At 51.9% G+C, this 17,526-nt stretch overlaps 4 protein-coding genes across 4 annotated transcripts; all 4 read right to left on the bottom strand.

Moving 5' to 3' along the window:
* Nucleotides 1-633: 633 nt before the first annotated feature.
* On the bottom strand, nucleotides 634-3,538 carry STEHIDRAFT_137234 (sphingomyelin phosphodiesterase; the record flags this gene model as incomplete). Its single annotated transcript, XM_007300224.1, has 18 exons — nucleotides 634-690; nucleotides 743-877; nucleotides 936-1,195; nucleotides 1,252-1,287; nucleotides 1,343-1,417; nucleotides 1,472-1,565; nucleotides 1,641-1,715; nucleotides 1,769-1,892; nucleotides 1,953-1,982; nucleotides 2,034-2,072; nucleotides 2,123-2,205; nucleotides 2,274-2,376; nucleotides 2,440-2,446; nucleotides 2,513-2,589; nucleotides 2,645-2,669; nucleotides 2,741-3,077; nucleotides 3,138-3,269; nucleotides 3,329-3,538. 18 exons carry the CDS (start codon nucleotides 3,536-3,538, stop codon nucleotides 634-636), a joined length of 1,899 nt encoding a protein of 632 aa, XP_007300286.1.
* Nucleotides 3,539-3,942: 404 nt separating this feature from the next.
* On the bottom strand, nucleotides 3,943-8,792 carry STEHIDRAFT_91762 (uncharacterized protein; the record flags this gene model as incomplete). The annotated part of the gene is made up of 17 exons (XM_007300223.1): nucleotides 3,943-4,455; nucleotides 4,534-5,604; nucleotides 5,674-5,697; nucleotides 5,757-5,893; nucleotides 5,978-6,213; nucleotides 6,305-6,422; nucleotides 6,583-6,742; nucleotides 6,871-6,878; nucleotides 6,974-7,034; nucleotides 7,111-7,268; nucleotides 7,349-7,708; nucleotides 7,809-8,225; nucleotides 8,292-8,346; nucleotides 8,401-8,420; nucleotides 8,471-8,553; nucleotides 8,619-8,624; nucleotides 8,684-8,792. The coding sequence occupies 17 exons, from the start codon at nucleotides 8,790-8,792 to the stop codon at nucleotides 4,356-4,358; spliced, it is 3,123 nt and encodes a 1,040-aa protein (XP_007300285.1). The 3' UTR covers nucleotides 3,943-4,355.
* A 3,082-nt stretch (nucleotides 8,793-11,874) lies between these two features.
* STEHIDRAFT_73539 (Galactokinase) lies at nucleotides 11,875-14,823 on the bottom strand (the record flags this gene model as incomplete). Its single annotated transcript, XM_007299424.1, has 6 exons — nucleotides 11,875-11,978; nucleotides 12,045-13,033; nucleotides 13,253-13,494; nucleotides 13,646-13,979; nucleotides 14,567-14,653; nucleotides 14,744-14,823. The coding sequence occupies 6 exons, from the start codon at nucleotides 14,821-14,823 to the stop codon at nucleotides 11,959-11,961; spliced, it is 1,752 nt and encodes a 583-aa protein (XP_007299486.1). The 3' UTR covers nucleotides 11,875-11,958.
* Nucleotides 14,824-15,217: 394 nt separating this feature from the next.
* STEHIDRAFT_144817 (mitochondrial carrier) lies at nucleotides 15,218-17,490 on the bottom strand. The gene is made up of 5 exons (XM_007300222.1): nucleotides 16,993-17,490; nucleotides 16,821-16,899; nucleotides 16,442-16,587; nucleotides 16,258-16,321; nucleotides 15,218-16,115 (listed from the first exon to the last, which is right to left on the bottom strand). Exons 1-5 carry the CDS (start codon nucleotides 17,323-17,325, stop codon nucleotides 15,331-15,333), a joined length of 1,407 nt encoding a protein of 468 aa, XP_007300284.1. The 5' UTR covers nucleotides 17,326-17,490; the 3' UTR covers nucleotides 15,218-15,330.
* Nucleotides 17,491-17,526: the final 36 nt, after the last annotated feature.

Below are 17,526 nucleotides of genomic sequence, written 5' to 3'. Positions count from 1 at the left end.
TTCCCAATATAAACTCGGTTAGCGAGATGTGACGTAGAGGAGAGGATATCAGTAGAGTTCCGCAGATTGTTGTGAATGTTGTGGCGAACGCGTCATCTCCGAGGTCCAGTGCTATTTTCATAGGAAGCAAGAGCGCTGACTGACAAGATGCGCAATCTACCGCATTATCAAGAGCGACTATGATATTAGAGAAAATGTCTGCGCGACATGATGATATCGTGCTGGGGAGGATAAGCAGCACGGTGCAAAGCGATGTGTTGCCAATCATGAGAACCGCTGGTGGCCTGTCTCGTGAACATGTCGATCAGAGAGTATTCTCTTTATAAAACCTGGATGCGGTTGTGTATGTATGCATAGGTTGCACGCGTGAGTACGAGCATTCAGTAACATTTTGGTTCACGACCCATGTGCCCATTACAGGGCAGAAGAGGCTCTATGCAACGCAAAAGGAAGGAGGCCAGCATCATGTGCTCTGAAAGCTTGAAGAACAGCTTCCAGAAAAAATGCACGGTAGCTCTATGCTTGCCTTTCCCATCGTGAATACAATATCATTGATCTGAAGCACAAACAACGCATACCATGAACACTTTGTCGTGCTGGGTCGTTCATAATACTGCACCGGAGAGAAATACTTCAAGCAATATCCCGCTCGAGGTTCAGCTTCTGCAGAGCTCTTGTCCTCACAACCGACTTGGTCGGACGAATGTCAGTAGATGGAAAGAAGATGAAGTATAGCACATACCTCGTCACTGTTAACATCATCAATAAAACCGCCTAACAAATCCCCGATACTGCCACCTTCACACTCGAAACTCTCGCTACGTCTCCCGACCGACCTCACGTCGCGCCTTAGATCGAGCCCTGGTGTCGAAACATCCTAGCGCAGAGTCGTCAGAGTACATTCAGACGGATGCAACGCCCAACAATCGACATACACAATTATTCTCGGACCTTGCGGACCTCATGTCGCATATGGTCGTCGAGACACAGTCGCCAGTGCAGGGAGTCACCGCCCCGCCTCTACTTATTCTCGTGTTCCAAAGTTGGAAAGCAGTATCATTTGACTCGAAGACCTCGGTCAGGGTGTGCCAGAAAGAAGCATTGAGAGAATCGGTAGGCGCGAGAGTGGTATTTGTGAAAGCAGAAACAAGATCTCCGTAAGACTCGCGGGCGGAGTAGTATAACTCCCAAGTCGCTATGATGAAGAGTGTGTGTCAGGGGCAGATCCAAGTATCACGAGGAGCGACTTACGACCAGCGGTCTGAAAGGTTGGGTCGGAAATGTTGGCTAGGTGTAAGATATGTTTAAGCAAAGTCTCGCGGCGAGTAAACATAAAACTCACCCATGAAAACCTTGGCATCCATAACCTCGAAGGTATCTGGGTCTACATCATAGAACTTGAAGGCAGGATTGCCACCTATCATATCGAATGATATTAGCAAGTGGATATAACTCAGCACTGCTTGCGTACTTGTGGGCGTGAGAGCTGGGCCAATAAAGATGATGCTGTCTGCCGTCTCTGCAGTCTGGTTGTCAAAATCAGAGTACGCGATCTCGAATTGATCCTATACAAGACAACATGCATGCTCAATGCAGTGGCCCATCTGATGAGTAGGAAAGCGCAGTATGCAGTCACCTACTTTGTGACTATGCCCAGCGAATTGCGCCGCGATTGTGTTCTTGTACCTCTGAACGATTTGATTGTAATAGTTTGACTGGTGGGTTCGACATCAGCGAGATGATTGTTTGAGAATGGCATCTCACGTACGAAATCATGCTGCAAGTCTGCCTTCCCAGACGGGATGTGACCGATTATCCATGCGCGCTGGCCCGCATCTTCAGCCTGTTGAAGCTGTTCGACCATGAACTCAAAAAGACCGTTCGTGTCCGAACTGCGAAGATAGTGGTTCTCAACTAGAATAGCGCAGCAAAAATATTTGAAAGAGGCGCACATTTGCTCGTCAGAGTCGTAAAGCCAGTAGCTTGAAGTTCATCAGACATGGCGCATGACATGTATAACAAGCAAGACCTACTTCTGTTTGTACCAGTATTGCGTATTCATGGAGATGATCCTAACCCAAACGGTCAGCGACAGCAAAATACAACAACCGGATACCCGTACTTGAGGCTAGTCCCTGGGACAACGATGGCGTAGGAGCCAGAATTGTGGTCTACTTGATCCGCGGCCGTCGCGTTAATCCATTTCTGATCGTGCAAAAGGCATAAATATAATCAAATCACAAAGGGAGGATGAATATTTGCATGAGACACACCTCCCACCCTGCGCTTTGGGTGTCGAAAACAAACAGGTCATCTGTGGCATGCACCCCACTTGACGACGTGTTTCGCGGGAAGCTGTTGACAGGGACAGAGTCGCTATAAATAGGAACCAGACACCCAGTCAAAGCCGCTCTCGGTAGAGAGTATATAACGGCGTACTGATTTCCTACACCCAGACCCAGGGCATTAGCAATTGCCTGGCCAGCTCGAAAGTAAGAACGCGAGTGCTCACCAATGGACGGGAAGATAGTGAGGTTGAGAGACGCCGCCATCTGCTCATTCCAATCTGCGAGATCGTTCGTAACCTCCCTAAACCTTTTCGTCAGGTGGAACGATCTAGTCTACGCCTCATGCGCACACGAACCTCTCGGTGACGAGCCAGGTGGCACCTAGTAAGAAGTGGCGCCACATCACCAAATCAACTTCAAAATCTCGCTCAGTAAACGGCAAAGATACTCACCTTCAACGACATCTCCGGTAAAGATCGAGAACAGCGCATCATTTCCGATCTCATTCATAGCCTCAATTAAACTCTGCGCCAAAATACCCGGACTGTCGCAATGCGAGTTCCCAAACGGCTGCGCTGGTTCTGACACAGGACCAGTCTCGTCCGCAAAGTTCCTACAGCATATATTCTTCGTACAATTGGCATCTGCACCGACTGTGTACGACCGATCGATGTGCACGTCGGAGATATGGACGACTTGGAACGGCTGGCGGCCGGAGGAGATGAACTTTGTGGCGCTAGTGGGAGCAGGTTTCGGAAAGGTAACGTTGAAGGGTGTGACTAGCGGCGGCTTTATTGCAATATATGTCAACAAAAAAGACTTGACACAGGAGCATAGGCGGAACCGAACCTGGCAAAGACCAAACACAGCATCGCAGAGCTTCACCGCAGTTGTCCCGTTCAGTGAAATCTGACGAAGGTCATGCGATATTATTCTTCCAGATCTGTTGAATGTTCCAGCGCACACATCGTCGTCCGCAAGCTAAGGATCTATTCAGAAAAATATGAAGGAAAATGGAGATACATGACATGTATGCTCACCTGCAGCGTCTGACAGACAGCTGTCATATTCCCTACCCAAGCATCGTCTCCCAGGTTCGCTAACGTTTGCAGCGGAGGAAGCAACACAGATTGGCATGACGCACAGTCCGTCGCATTCTGCAAGGCCGACAAGATGTCGTCGAACAAGCTCGCTCGAGCCAGCAGCCCAAGGCTACACAGGATCAGTACTTGTCGCCCTAGAGTCCACATGGTGTCTGACTTCGGAGATGGATCCTCTGGGGCCGTTCATCGAAATCGAACCCCCTGCTTTTATGAGACTCGAAAATGAGTATATATAGGACGCATGAGGTGAAGAAAGGCCCACCTGCTCATGATGTTCTCCACATCTGCACCTTCAGAACGTCGCCCGGGCCTTGCGTGCCTGGATGTCAGTGCAGATAGTACGCGGGAAATATGAAAGAAACAGAAGATGAGACCTATTATGAGAAAGTTTGAGCACGAGAACGGTTCCAACATGTTGGAAGCATGAGTACACCACGGGCCGCCCTAGCACGTTCGTGTAGGAAGGAAGGTCGAGTCCATGGTGAAAGGGGCTCCGTCCCGCCTGGTGTGAACGATTCAGAGGCTTCAGTATCGTATTGAAGTGAAAGGCTGAATGGTGTATATTGATTGGCGAAGGCTGTGAACGAATAAAGCATCGACGCAAATACGTCCTGTAGGTACTGTTTACGGCTCGACGCAAATCAAGCATGGTATTGAATCAAAGGATACAAAATCAGGAAAAGCGTATACCGACAAGACCTGAAAAGATAGAATGTGAGTGAAGCGTTCTAGCGCTGACCTTGGCGTCGGGGACCAGGGTGACAGACAGACAGAAAGCGAACGATGAGCAAGCGAGGAGGGAGAGTAAATTAATACAGTGTGAAGGTAAGTTATATACCAGATGGGACAGCAAAGGAAAACAATCAATAACAAGATAAGGAGACGGATGCTACAACGGGCTTCAAGCGATCTACTAGCTAAGAAGGGACTTCTACTGCGTGCTGTTACTGCACCTAATACCTATTCAACTTTGAGGAGACGGGCCTGTGTCTGAACTAGTCCCTTGCATGGGGAACTGGCTCATACCCGAGAAATTCGTCATATATGTATCCCAGTCCTCCAACCTTCCATGAGAGGACACCGCCGAATTAGCTTAGATCTCTTGGCAGTTATATAAAACCGAAGGAGAGAAGTGGACGTACTCAAACCCAGCAGGCATGCTCGACCACATCTTCATCATATCCTCCAACTCCGCCTGAGCGGTCTCCTGGCCAGACCCAACTCTCGACGGCGTCTGTCCTGCCCCCGAGCCTCCAATACCGCCATGGCCAGACCCGCCAACCAACCCCTGCATCAGATCTGCATACCCTCCAGCGCCAGCACCCGTCCCAGTATCCGTGATGCTCATCATCGGCTGCGCACCTTGACCACCCTGACGAGACTCATCCGACATGGGCGAATCGAATCCAAACATATTACTCGCCCCCGACCCGAAAAACCCAACCCCATTCCCAGCGCCGCCTCCTCCCCCATTCAAACCCCCACCGAAATCCGTAAACCCACCTCTAAGCCCCATCTCCGTAGCTTCCTGGCTGAGCATCGGGTCGTTCGCCCCCGAAGAACCCGAAGGTGGTGGTCCAAACCCGAACGGATACGTGAACGACCTCCCGTTCAACAACGACACGCCCCCATCGCCGCCACCATTAGCTCGTGGCGAGGGTCCTGCGACGTTGGCCGTATGTTGCGTAGGCGTTCCAGGGAGAGACCAGTTCCCCGTCACGGGATCGATAGAGGGCCTAGCGAAGCCCGCATACGCGGTATTCATTCCCGCGGGTACCGTTCTCAACTCATCGCTATGCATCGGGAGAGTAGCGTACGGAAATCCCGACGTCGAAGAGGGGGTCTGGTGCGGTAGCGGTGGCGTTTGCTGTTGAGACCGATGTTGAACATTCGGCGGTGGAATCGGTTGGATGCCTGGTCCGACAGAGCTCGACCTGGAAGACGAAGATTCTCTCTGTTTGTGAGATTTGGGGACTCGCTTCGAACCGGCGTATTGTCGTGAGCTCGTGTCAGAAGGGACGGTAGTCTCGGAGCCAGTGCCGGCGGCCATGGGTTTGAAATGAGGGCTGAGAGGGGATAGGACGGAGGGTGAGGTTTGCTGCTGGAAGAGGGAGGGGGCAGGGCTGTCGGAGTCGCGTTGACGTTTGGCGGAGCCTGGGCTGGGTGCGGGTAGTGGGAGGTCGCTGAGGGAGGCAAGTTCGAAGAGGATATCCCTGTTTATGAAGAATTATTTAGCCAACGCGCAAGACGAAATCTTAACATTGAAAAAAGAAAGCACGTACCATAACCTCCCGGCAGCGTGCCATCTGGAATATTTCATGGGTTAAAAAAATCGTGTACGCGATCAATTCACAGAACGACGAACCGTTTCTCAGCCACCTTGAGTGCCTGCATACACTTATGCACATCCTGCATCTCCTTCCCCGGATCGATGCTCACCCCACTCCTCTTGACTCCCCATATACTCAACAACAATACGATCCCCGCCACAAACGCCGGGATCTACCGTACATGACACGTCAAAGCGCACTGATCAGCACCGGGTGCAACAACAATAAACAGAAACCTAAGCTGAACAAAACGCACCTGGAAATACCCCACCGGCATCGGCAAATTCCTCCTCAGCCCGACCTCGACGACATGACTACACGACCTCGCCGCATTCGTGCATATCGCGAGCGAAGGGAACGAGAGCGGCGACGGTTTGCGGGGTGAGGGGATGAAGGGTCGATGGACGAGGATTTGTACGTGGTAGTAGGTGCAGTAGAGCACAGCGGATTGCCGGAAGAAGGTGGGATCTTCGCGGGAGGGGTCCCAATGGACTGTGTGCAGTAGTGGGTGAGTGAAGTGAGCGGTGGGTGGAGGTGTGGAGCGATGTGAAGGTGAAAGTGGAATAAGAGAGAGGAGGCTTACGATGCTCAGGAATGGAATCTATCCATTTGTTCAACGCCGAATCAAGCTCCGCGACGATGTGCTGTTCCCACTCTGAACCCACGAACCCAAGGAGGACCTTCGACTTGTTGATCGCGTACTATATAACGTCACGACAACAACACAGTCAGCCACTCGTCTAGTCAGCCAATATCAAGTGCAGTATCTCGAGGACGACAAAGCAATCCTCCGTCAAGGTAGAAGACATGTCGAGATGTCGAAGAGCTCTGAAGGGTCCAACATAAGCACATTGCACTCACGATAGTCCTCAACGCAAACGCCATAATCTGCACCAACTTCAACAACGAAATGATAAAGTCCATATTCGACGGCTTCCCAGGCGGCTGCTTGAACGCCTTCTCCGGATCCGGATCGTCCCAATACTCGTCGTCGCACGCGATAGGCACATCGAGGTCGAAGCTATGTAGAATGAATGGTTATATATTTAACCGTATAGCCATTCGTGCGGTTTGAGTATATGTCGCGAGCATCTCGAATGAAGAAAGGGCGAGCGGAAGGGGATTGGCGGTAAGGAGGGAGACACTTACTCTTCTTCCTGTTGAGAGGTAACGATGATGAGGAAGAGATGGTGGTTAGAATAGGCACGTGACCATGATAGGGGCTACGCATTGAAAGAGGAGATAGACATACCTGAATAGCGCACGGCCGCCCCATACCGGAGCTCATCATCCTATCTTGTGTTACGAGGTACCTTCGCGTTCAAACACGTGTATTAGCGAGCACCAGGCTGCAGTAGTGGGGTACTTAAGAAAAAAGTCAAGACTCACCAGAACGCACGCTTCCAAAGCTCGTCCTCCGCGGTTGGTTTCGTATTATACACCTTCCTCCGATGCGCACCTACATCCTGTGCGATTCTGATCCCGACGCCTGTCATGGTCCAACATACGTGTTGTACAGAGGATCCTTGCAAGAAAAGTATCGCAAGCTACCAACACAAAACCACGTATGAGCCGAGTTTCAGAACTCCGCGTGAGACCAGGACAAGAGCGGGAAACCGAGACTCACACAATAAATCTGTAAATCATACAGACACGGCGGCGTCAACAACGACCGCCTCGTAACCTCCACCTGTGAGAACCACTTCCACCCCGCCGAATGCAAACTCTGATCATGTCCTCCGTCCAACAGCACTCTCGGATCATCGCTAAACCTCGCCGCAATCGCACACAACATCAGTGTGACCTGTCCGAACCCGTCGTCGCGGAGGTGTAGGCCATCGTCGACGGAGCGCCGGAAGGATGGGGCGTGGAGGAGGGCGGAGAATGGGTTGACGTGTTCGAAGTAGATGTCGATGAGGGAGGCGAGCAGGTCGGGATCGGGGAATTCGAGGCGGGGGTGGCGGGTGTCCATGCATGAGCGTTCCCACTGCGATGTAATTAGATGGATCAGGACATTCGTGTTTCACACTCGAAAACACGGTAGAGTAACACAAAAATAAATCAAAATTATGTTTGGGGCAACTCACAGGTAACACCGTCCAAAACTCGGGCCTCTTCGTACCCACGATCGCATGAAGATCCATGTCTTTCATCGAATATTCTGACTTGAGATCAATAGCTGCCATCACGAGCTTCGCACCGCTCGATTTCCCGAGGAACCGTTTCTGCAACATAGGATGGAGATGCATGTTCTTCATCGATTCGGAGAGCAGGGCGCTCTGTCCCAGAAACTCGTCATCGCTCGACTGGAGCTCGTCGTCGTTGGCGGCAGGAGGAGAGGCAACCGCACCGGGGTCTGTCATTGAGCTTGGTGAAGCGCCGCCGCCGTGTGAAGATAGAATTTGAGATGTTGAGCCTGAGCCGTGACGTTGGAGTTCGGGGAACCATTTGGACTTGTCGATCGTCATGCCTAGCTCTTTGGAGAAATCGGCATCGGGGCAGAGCTAAGGGCCACACGGGGAATAGTTGGAGAAACTTGGAACAAGAAACGGATATTGTGGAGGACGTACCCGTGACAGCAGACCCTCCATCTTCTCCAGCCGCATCTCGAGGGTTTCAACATACCTATGAGGTCACCTATCAGTATTCCAGTGTTCCAGTGTTCCACCCGCCACGCACCCTTTCGGTGGACCGCGTTTCTACAACACCGTCAAGACATGAAGGCAGCTATTGGAAGTGATAGACGTACCTTGGCAGCCTCCATATATGTGCAATCGTAGTTATATGCAATACAATTTGAGCATCTAGTGCTCGGCATTTGTGCGCCATCGCCTATCGTCCAAAGTCAGCTGGACTAGGCCTTGGAAGGAACGTAGGTCGAGCAGAGCGATACATACATCGTACTTTGTCATTGTACGTTTGTCAGTTAAGAACTCGAGAAGGAAAACTCGCGAGGACGTACTCTTCTTGCGTCTGCAGACATCACATGCCCTCTGCACCCTGCGTTTTTTGTTGTGAATGAGGGTCGTGCCTTGCTCGGCGTCGTGGGGCTCGTCTTCGGCGGAGGACATCGTCTTTTCAGTTAAGGTGTCGTGAGTCTGTTTCTGTCGTGTGCTGTGGGTATGTGTTCGTTCGTGTTCGTTGTGGTCGGAGAGGAAGAGGAAAACGGATGGGTTATGGCTGAGCAAGCCGAATGGACTCAGTCCTTTCTACTCTCCTCCTGTTTCGACCTGCCGCGATGACGAACCGCGCGGCAATCTGCACCACCCGCATCTTCAGCCCACAACTGACCCTATTCTGGGGATAAGTCAGCCTTTACGGTGTAAGTTTGGACAGAAATCGACTCGGGCCTTTGACGCTGACCAAACCCGGAGCGGCGGCATGCGGAAGGTCTGATGCGATGGTGCTTTACACAAAATCTCACTCGCGATGGGCCGATCCTTGATGAATGCTGCGCTTCGACTCTCGAGAGCACCAACCAAGGACCCCCGAAAACTCCCTATGAGGTCTGATTTTTGTGCGGGGACGAAGGCGGCGCGTCAGCGCCGCGGTCCGAAATTTTCGCGGGGACGGGGACGGGAAATTCTGGCCAGATGTATGATTTTTTCGCGGGGACGAGAGTGGTTTCAGCCGAGGTCTGTTCCCGTCGCGGGGACGAAGGCGACCCCAAGCTCGATCTTGACCTCACCCTAACCTCAACATAACCTAACCTCACCATAAACTGACCTAGTCCGGACCTAATTTTTTTGCAACCTAGCTTTCCCTGCAGCCGAAAACTGCTTGTTCGAACCGGTATGGCTCGGAATCAGCGATACGAGACTGTGACAGACTTGATTAGGCTAGGTTAGGGTAAGTTGAGGTTAAGTTGAGGTTAAGTTGAAGATTTTCAAGCTCGCCTAATGAAACCAGCGGTGCTCGAATAAATTCACTATTTATGAGGATTTTTCGATGTATATTCCAAGACGCGGGGCCCAAATCGACCTGGGACACAGGTATGTTCCGAGCGCGGGGACGAGGGCAGCTCACAGAGCCGGCGACTACGCGGGGCCCAAGATCAGAGGGCGGAACAGACCTCTGAGGGGGTTTTCGGGGGTCCTACCAACCACCGTCCTTGTTTCGGGCTAGCCTGTGATTGTCGTCCCTTTACCCGACGGCCCGTCGGTGTCGGACTTCGGACGCTGTACCAATGTACATTTACGATGCTGTCCTTGGCGGTTATAAGTTGGATAGGGGGATCCTGGAAGACGAATTAGACGGTACGTGGACGTCGTCGTGCCGCTTTGACCAGGAATGTTTGAGCGCTTGCGTGGCAGCCGTGAAGAGTAGACGAACACGAAAGCTCTGATCTTTTCCTATTTACTACACCGAGCCCGCTATTCTCCGACGACACGTCAGCCAGCATCTGCGACGTATCCAATCTGTGCACACTAAGTATTAGTACTGACCACTTTTGCTTCGTGCGTCAGCGAAGTGCCTTGAAGGTCTCCGAACCGCCCCGACAAATACTGGGGACTGCAACTAATAACATGCAGTCCACCATTATATCATCGGAGAGGTCAACGCCGGGGGCACCATCACTGTCCCACTGCCACACTCGTCTTCACTCAGTGTCTACACCCATCTAAGAAATGGGAAGTCGATTCCATATATCGTCCATCGACCACATCGAGACACTGCCACTGCACGGCGAACTTAGAAGGATCTGCGACTTGTGGCTGTTTAGTACAGCCCCCTCTCCCGCTCCTGCTCAGTAAGCTCTCATTCCGAGTTCAAAGCTCTCCCACTCCAGACCGTAATTAACTTAGCCTCTCGCTGATCAAGCAATTTTGCTGATCAAGCCATTCTCCTAAACGGATCCCGCAGATTAACTTTAAATAGAGAAAGCTGTTCATGGAGTGGGCAAGAGGTGTGTGGTATCTGCAGCACCACATAAGTCTAAACCGACGATAGACCGCCTCAGTCCTCACCATAAACACACAGGGAACCCCAATCGGACTGACTGCTCGCACACCGAGACATGCATTAACTAATTATGCCTGCGGCGTTGCATCCTCCAAGTCCCCAATCTAGCTCGTAAATCACTCTCGTGCGTTTCTGCGTGAGATTACTTACGTTGGACCGGTGAGTTCTACCAATTCAAGGTTCAAGTTCTGACTAGGACATGTGCACAGCCTCACAACTCCTAACAACTTACAAGCAGATGAACATCGTCAGTTGAGTTACATAGGAGCAGTGTATATCGTCACATTCTGAGCGCCCTCGCATCTGAATCCTCGTGCAGCGTCCATTCCGTCCCCGGTGGGTCCATTGCGCACGGGTCAAAGTTATAGTAAGACGAAGATAAAGCATTTTAAGGACCACTGGGACCAAACTGGCACTACTAATCCGTCCCCCTAACCGGTCGGCCTCGGCCACTCGTGTATTATGGAAGTATTATTGCGATAAACGGTGCGATTCGTTTCAGGGACTCGGAGTCGACTGATGGTTTGATTCCCGATAGCAAAGACCGAGCATACTGGCAGACGGAAGGAAGGAACAGTGTGGTCCAGCTGAGGAAATGACGTATTATAAATATATGAGCCGTAGTTTGATTCAAGTTCGTGATTATATCACATCTATTTATTTTCCGCGTTTTATTTTTCGAAATTCAAAAACAAGTGACGTCGATGTGTATCGATGGACCAGATGGACACCGTACGAACCACTAGCGGGACACGAGAAAAAGAAAATCGGGTATGGTCAGAGCAATGCCGGGTTGCTCGCGCATGAGATTATTCTGTCAAAGGGGTAAAGACTGTAGGTGCTAGGATGGCGTCTGAAGCTCAAGGACGGTGAAGAAAAAGTTGAGAAAAAGACAACCGTACTTATACGAAACCTTCCTTGCCCGATTTAGGGCTCCGATAGACTCCGACACGCGACACGCCCGCGGCCCGGCTCGATCGCTTCTTCGTGTCCTTTGCAGGGTGGCGTTCAACTCGAACAGGAAGAGCAGTCGTAGGATTAAGTTTCACTTGGTAGTACGAAGTGTCTGCCTGTTTCTCTCAAGACATTGGACACAAACTTGATGAAGTGGTTAAATTTCTAATGACAAACCCATTGACAGGGAGTTATACACATGTAGTACACACATTGTGCACATAGACTACAACTTACAACAACGATAATCATGAGATATAAATCGATATCAAATGTGGGTTTACCCGTGCTCCACGACGATCGCCAATTCCTTAGTTACGTTCATTCTTCAAACTTATACACTGCGCAAGAAAAGGACAGAAATCAGTGGAAAAGATGGAGGATCGTTCGGCGGAAAAACCACTCACCACATGCCCCACTGCTCGGCTTCGTCGCAAACACAACCTCTCCCCACCTCGCCTCCAAGCCCTCTTTCACCTTCCCGCCCTCACCCCTAAACTCTTTATACCCCTCACACCCAGCCAACAGCGCCTTCACAAATCCGTCCACTTTATCTTCCCTTACGAGACTAACCGTACACCCGCCCCAGCCCGCACCCGTCAGTCTCGACCCATAAGCCCCCGATTTGACGGCGAGTGCGGTCAACGCGTCGAGTTCAGTGCACGAACATTCGTAGAGCGATGAGCAGGAAGTTTGCGATGACTTCATCAGGTTTCCGAGACTGACGAGTGTTTCTTCTGACGAGGAGGCGGATGCCGTCGCGGAGAGACATACGTCTCTGAACTCGAGCACCCGTAACGCCTCCGTGAAGACGTGTTTCGCGCGCTTATAAAGCTGGAAATACGTCGCCTCGACTTCGATCCGGTCCAGATAAACCTCCTTGAACGTCTTCTCGTCCAACCCGCTCATCTCAACCATCTCCTCCCTCGTCACTCCTTCTTGCTCCTGCCCCTCCGCTCCGCCCTGCCTCTTCAACACCTCGCTTTCTCCAACCATCCTCTCCAAAGCCTTCTTATACTGCACCTCTCCCTCCCCTCCCTCTCCCCATCCACCCTCCGGCTCCCCGCCCACCCGGCCCACGACCTCCCTCAACGTGATCCTCTCCTTCGGTCCGATCGGAAGCCCGAGTTTGTGTGCCAGGACGCGCGCGGCGACGAGGGTTTCGACGACGCGGAGGTTGTAGCGCCATTTTGCGGAGACAGCCTTTTCGGACGTGACGAGGGAGTTTGCGATGATGAAGACGGCTTTGGGGGGGAGTGAGGAGGCGTTTGCGGTGCTGGTTGTGGTGGAAGGGGCGGAACCGGGGAGAGGGACGAGGGAGGCGGCGAGTTTGGGGTAGAAGGTTACGTAAAGGGCAGATGCGGGGGTCGAGATGACAGAGGCAGCTTGGTCCATTCTGTATTGTGGAGAGAAAGACAAGGAGAAGGAGGATATAATTGTAGAGCATCAGAGTGAATGTGTCGGAATGGGTTGGTACCACACGCCACACCAGCAAACGCCACGCATGCGTAAAAAAGAGATCAGGCAGAAGCTGGTCAGCGCAATTCCTTACAACATCCAAACCGATGGAAGGGACCCTTAAGGAAGAGGATATTCCGTAAAACATGACACTCACCCTCCACTATTAACGCCCACCCTCTGCTCATTCTCCATCGCCATCTCGACCAACTGACCCTTCGTCAGTCCCTCCAACTTATCGTTAACCGCAAGGAAAGCGAGAGTCGAGGCTACGACCATGGCAGCCGAGGACGAGAGACCGGATGCGGCGGGGACGGTGCCTGTTACGAGGAGATCCACGGGTACGGGGAGGGCAGAGGGGGAGAGTGAAGTGGGGTCAAAGAAGCGGTTGAGAACGCCCTGGAGGTAAAAAGATGTGGATTGTCAATATCATGACGAAGTGTGTAGCTGGTATTGTTATAAGAGAACCAGAAGAGGGGAAGGAGCTCTTGTGACGACGACCAAGATACCAATATCACCCCTGATATTGCACAGAATAACCAGCACTCACATAATACCCCGCCTTAACATAACTCTCCCACCTCAACTCCTTCTTATCAATATCCATATGCCACTCCTCCACATGCACCTCCTCGTCCGTCGGCCCACCTTCGGCCGCCTTCTCGAGTGCAGTAACGAGCGACTTCCTCCTGATCGGTACAAAAGACGTGGGCGTGTATTTCTCGTACAAGTTCTGTGCGTTGACGGATGCTGCGGGGGTTGTGGTGCCGGAGGGGTGTGGGGAGTTGTGGGGAGGGTGGGGGGCACATGCGATGAGGATGTCGGGTTCGATGGCGGCGGGGAAGACGCCGAAGAGGGCGTAGTCAATATGTTCGCCTATCAGGCTAGGAAGATGAAGAAGTATTAGACATGAGGGGAGGCGCCAAGGAAAGAGTTTAGGAGGAAAGAGGCCTAGAGATTACTGAGCCTGTGCAGTGTGGCGTTACATACATGCTCCAGGTGGCCACGTCAAGCGGTCGAAAGCCCATTGGCACAGTGCGTATGCACGAGTTATATGAAGCACTGATCTGGACATAGAAAAGTCCTATGAACCTGGCACATCCAGGATGCACAGACCACACGATACAACCGCTGGTGCAAGTGTGGCCCACCGGCCACTGGTTTACACACGAAACAGTGTGTTATGGATCCATAACACTAGGTCAAAAGTGCTACAGCATAGTTGAACTCGATCGAGATCATTTTCGATTTATCACAGTCTTCAGCATGATTCTGGGTGTACCGGAGATTACTTACACGGTGAGCAGTGTAGGGACAGGGGCTAACAGTATATCTCCACACACCGTAGACCTTCATGGCAGTCTGCCGTAATTCAGCAAATGATTTGCCTGCAGCCCACAGACCCAAATGTGCGAAGATTTCGAGGGAAATGTCCTCCAAACATGAGGTGATGCATGACAGATGAACGTACTTTACACGACCGGGTGCACGAGCAATGTACTTCGGCTTGCGGCCGTATCGCTTCTCAAATTCCTGGGCGAGATTATTCCATCGCGTACTATCCCAATAAATGAATAAGAAGAATGTTTAAAGCACATCAGTCACCCAACCAGTCAACCCGTAGAGACACCAAAGAGGGAACACATACGCATGGTTAGCAGCGGTGCCCAGATCGTTATACAGCTTATCGAGCGACGTATAGATCGGTATAGAAAGTTGCGCGGCCATCGTCGTACACGATGAGCAGATCTCTCGATGATGATGGATGTGGTGAAGGATGAGAAAGAGAGACCGGGGAAACCATTGCTCGTCCGACTTTTTGTGGGCCAGGAATCTCTGCGCACCACAAGGAAATCCGGGGCTGGTCCGGGGCGAGTCCGGGGAACATCGGTCCGCGACGTGTTCTCCGCATGGAATGAGGTCATTCCGGGGCATGTCCGGCGGTTCAGTCCGACGTGGGGAGGACCTGCCGCGCATGGACGACGCGTCTCGACGCGCTCTCGACGCGTTCTGCGTTCGTGGTCTTCGCGAAACGACCCGTACCTTGTGCATGAATTTGGGCAAGCTGTCCAGTCGAAAGTCAAGTTGGCACAGGCACCTTTGACGGTGGTTGCTTGCATAGAATGTCAATTTCTTGCGACGGTGCAAAGCACCGTAAAGCTAGCCTTCGTCCAACGAATCCTACAACACCACTCTCCACATCAACAAACAATCCAACCTCTTCTATCCCCACATCTACACATCCAACACCCTCTTCATCCCCACCCAAACCGCAAAACTGACCGCATTCATCGGCACCACCTTCAAATACCCAATCCCCAACCCCACATAGAAACCCCTCCACCCCGCTCTCCTCCACCACCCGCTCTTCCCAGCATTCTCCGCCTTCGCCTTCTTATACACGTCAACAATAGTTTCGCGCCACCCAAGCCATCGCTCCGGACTCCGTAGCCCGCCTACTTGCATTCGACGCCTGACGACTTCGAAGGGATAAGATACGGTTTGGGCGAGCGCGCCGGAGACGGCGCCGATGGCGAGGTCTGTGAGTGGTTTGGGTTTCGCTCGGGTGTTCTTATCTTTGATACCGCCGTCACCGGGAGAAGACGGTGGTGGTGGGAGGAAATGAGCTCGGAGAAATCCCCAGGCAAGGAATGACGTCCCGGCGTAGGGTATCATGCCTACGAGCGAAGGTGTGAATCCTCGATAAAATTTCAGGAGGGGAAAGGTGTGGAAGATACGGCGAGTCGGTTGTATTGATGCTGCGGCCGTTGGTGCGGGAGGTTGTGGTACATGATTGGTGTGTGTGAACTGTGAAGACGATAATGCCGATGAATGTGTGGAAGTGGATGCGGAGGCGGTCGGTAGCGCGCCCTCCGAATATATATGTCGTGCGACGCTGATAAAAGACGGCCTTCGTCGTCCAGCGGAGACCAGATCGGCTGCGAAAGCAGGCGTGGTGGCGAACGCCATCCTTACACGGATGAGCTCAAGGGGATATGTGAGAAAGACGGAGATGGCGCCTATGTGTGGCGTGTGGCGTAGGATGTGCCAAATTAGTATGTTGAAAATTTGACGAGTAGGCGTGAACGAACGGAGGAATCGGAGAGTAGGTTAGTGAGAGGGGGCACCACGTAGTTGGTACACAAATGGTGGAAAACTTACCGGAGATAGCTCCAGCTGAGAACCGTCGAAAATTCGTCTCATGCGCAGGAGTTGGCATGAGGGTCTACAAAACGAGTCGTATGTTCCCATAAGACATAAGAGAACGTTAGACGTCAGCCTTGCTCTCATCAAACACGAATGCCATGCAGTTCGAGGTGGTACGACCAAGGAAGAGAGGACGCACGTCATGAACCTGGTCATACGCCACGAACTTCACCGCAGCGTAGGGAAAGACACGCAGCAGTGTCGCCGAATGGCCTTGCAAGAGCCCACGCACACCAGAAGAATTATATATCTCGGCGCCAGCGCGAAGTGCACCAGACCATGAGCCTATATATTATTCATTATTCAATATCCGATGTCTAGGATAGGTGAAGGAGAATGGTGTCGGAGAAGCAGATACGTAGGGAAGGTGTAGGGGTGTGGAGGCGAGTAGGAGCGAGCAGGGTCGGATGAATTGGACGAATATGGAGGTAGAAGAGGAATGAAGAGATGAAATAGACGGAAGACATCTAGGAATTCTTTCGATTATGACAATGAACATCGGGTTGTAGTGCACGTACCAGCATACTTTTGAAAATCAGGATTCGATGCTTGAAACAAAATCTTGACTCTATCTAGAGGCGCAACGACCGTCTTGGCCTACATCCGTTGAACCACCAACCAATAAATCGAAGAGATTCAATGACCATACACGCCACTTCGAACGAGCCCAAGTCGACAAGCAATACGCACCACGCACCCAGCAATTCCACCCGCGACTCCCGAGCGTACGAAATGGTTGAAGTCTTTGATCTTCTCCTTCCCCTTTCCACTTGGCTTTCCCTCTCCACCTTCTCTCTCATGACCAGAGCTACCTGCTTGGTCTGCTGGTTTGCTTGTAGATGTCGATGTCGACGCGGATGTGGATGCGTATAAGGATGCGGTACCGCGATCCTGTGACAGTTGATGCGAACTTGTGGGCGACGACGACGTAGACGGCCCGAAAGTGCTAGAACCGATATTCGTGTATCGGTTCGAAGTCCAACCATAGGAGGAAAATGTCGTGGTCGAGACATCTGGACTCATTCGAGAATGGATCCTAGTCTCTAGACTACTTGTAAGTTGCAAGACTCAGCAATGCAGAACGGCTAGATGGGTTAAAAGAGATGGTGCGCCCAGAGCAGGTCCTTAAGAATCAGACGAAGAGTATTCGGACCGACTGGGGTCGGAGACAAGAACACAAAATTCGGGAGGAGGTTGCGGGGAACGGAGGATGAGTAGCACGAA

The sequence above is a fragment of the Stereum hirsutum genome, assembly GCF_000264905.1.
Source record: "Stereum hirsutum FP-91666 SS1 unplaced genomic scaffold STEHIscaffold_2, whole genome shotgun sequence".
NCBI lineage: Eukaryota > Fungi > Basidiomycota > Agaricomycetes > Russulales > Stereaceae > Stereum > Stereum hirsutum.
The sequence above is the reverse complement of the archived record's forward strand: the minus strand, read 5'-3'. Positions and strand labels throughout refer to the sequence as shown.

What these genes read in the sequence shown, in the direction of transcription:
- STEHIDRAFT_144817 (XM_007300222.1), bottom strand. Translation starts at nt 17,325, where the DNA reads ATGAGTCCAGATGTCTCGACCACGACATTTTCCTCCTATGGTTGGACT. An exon ending in GTGGAATTGCTGGGTGCGTG is followed by an intron (nt 16,900 to 16,992) that starts GTGCGTATTGCT and finishes CAACGGATGTAG; the next exon opens with GCCAAGACGGTCGTTGCGCC. An exon ending in CGTATGACCAGGTTCATGAC is followed by an intron (nt 16,322 to 16,441) that starts GTGCGTCCTCTC and finishes CTCGTTTTGTAG; the next exon opens with ACCCTCATGCCAACTCCTGC.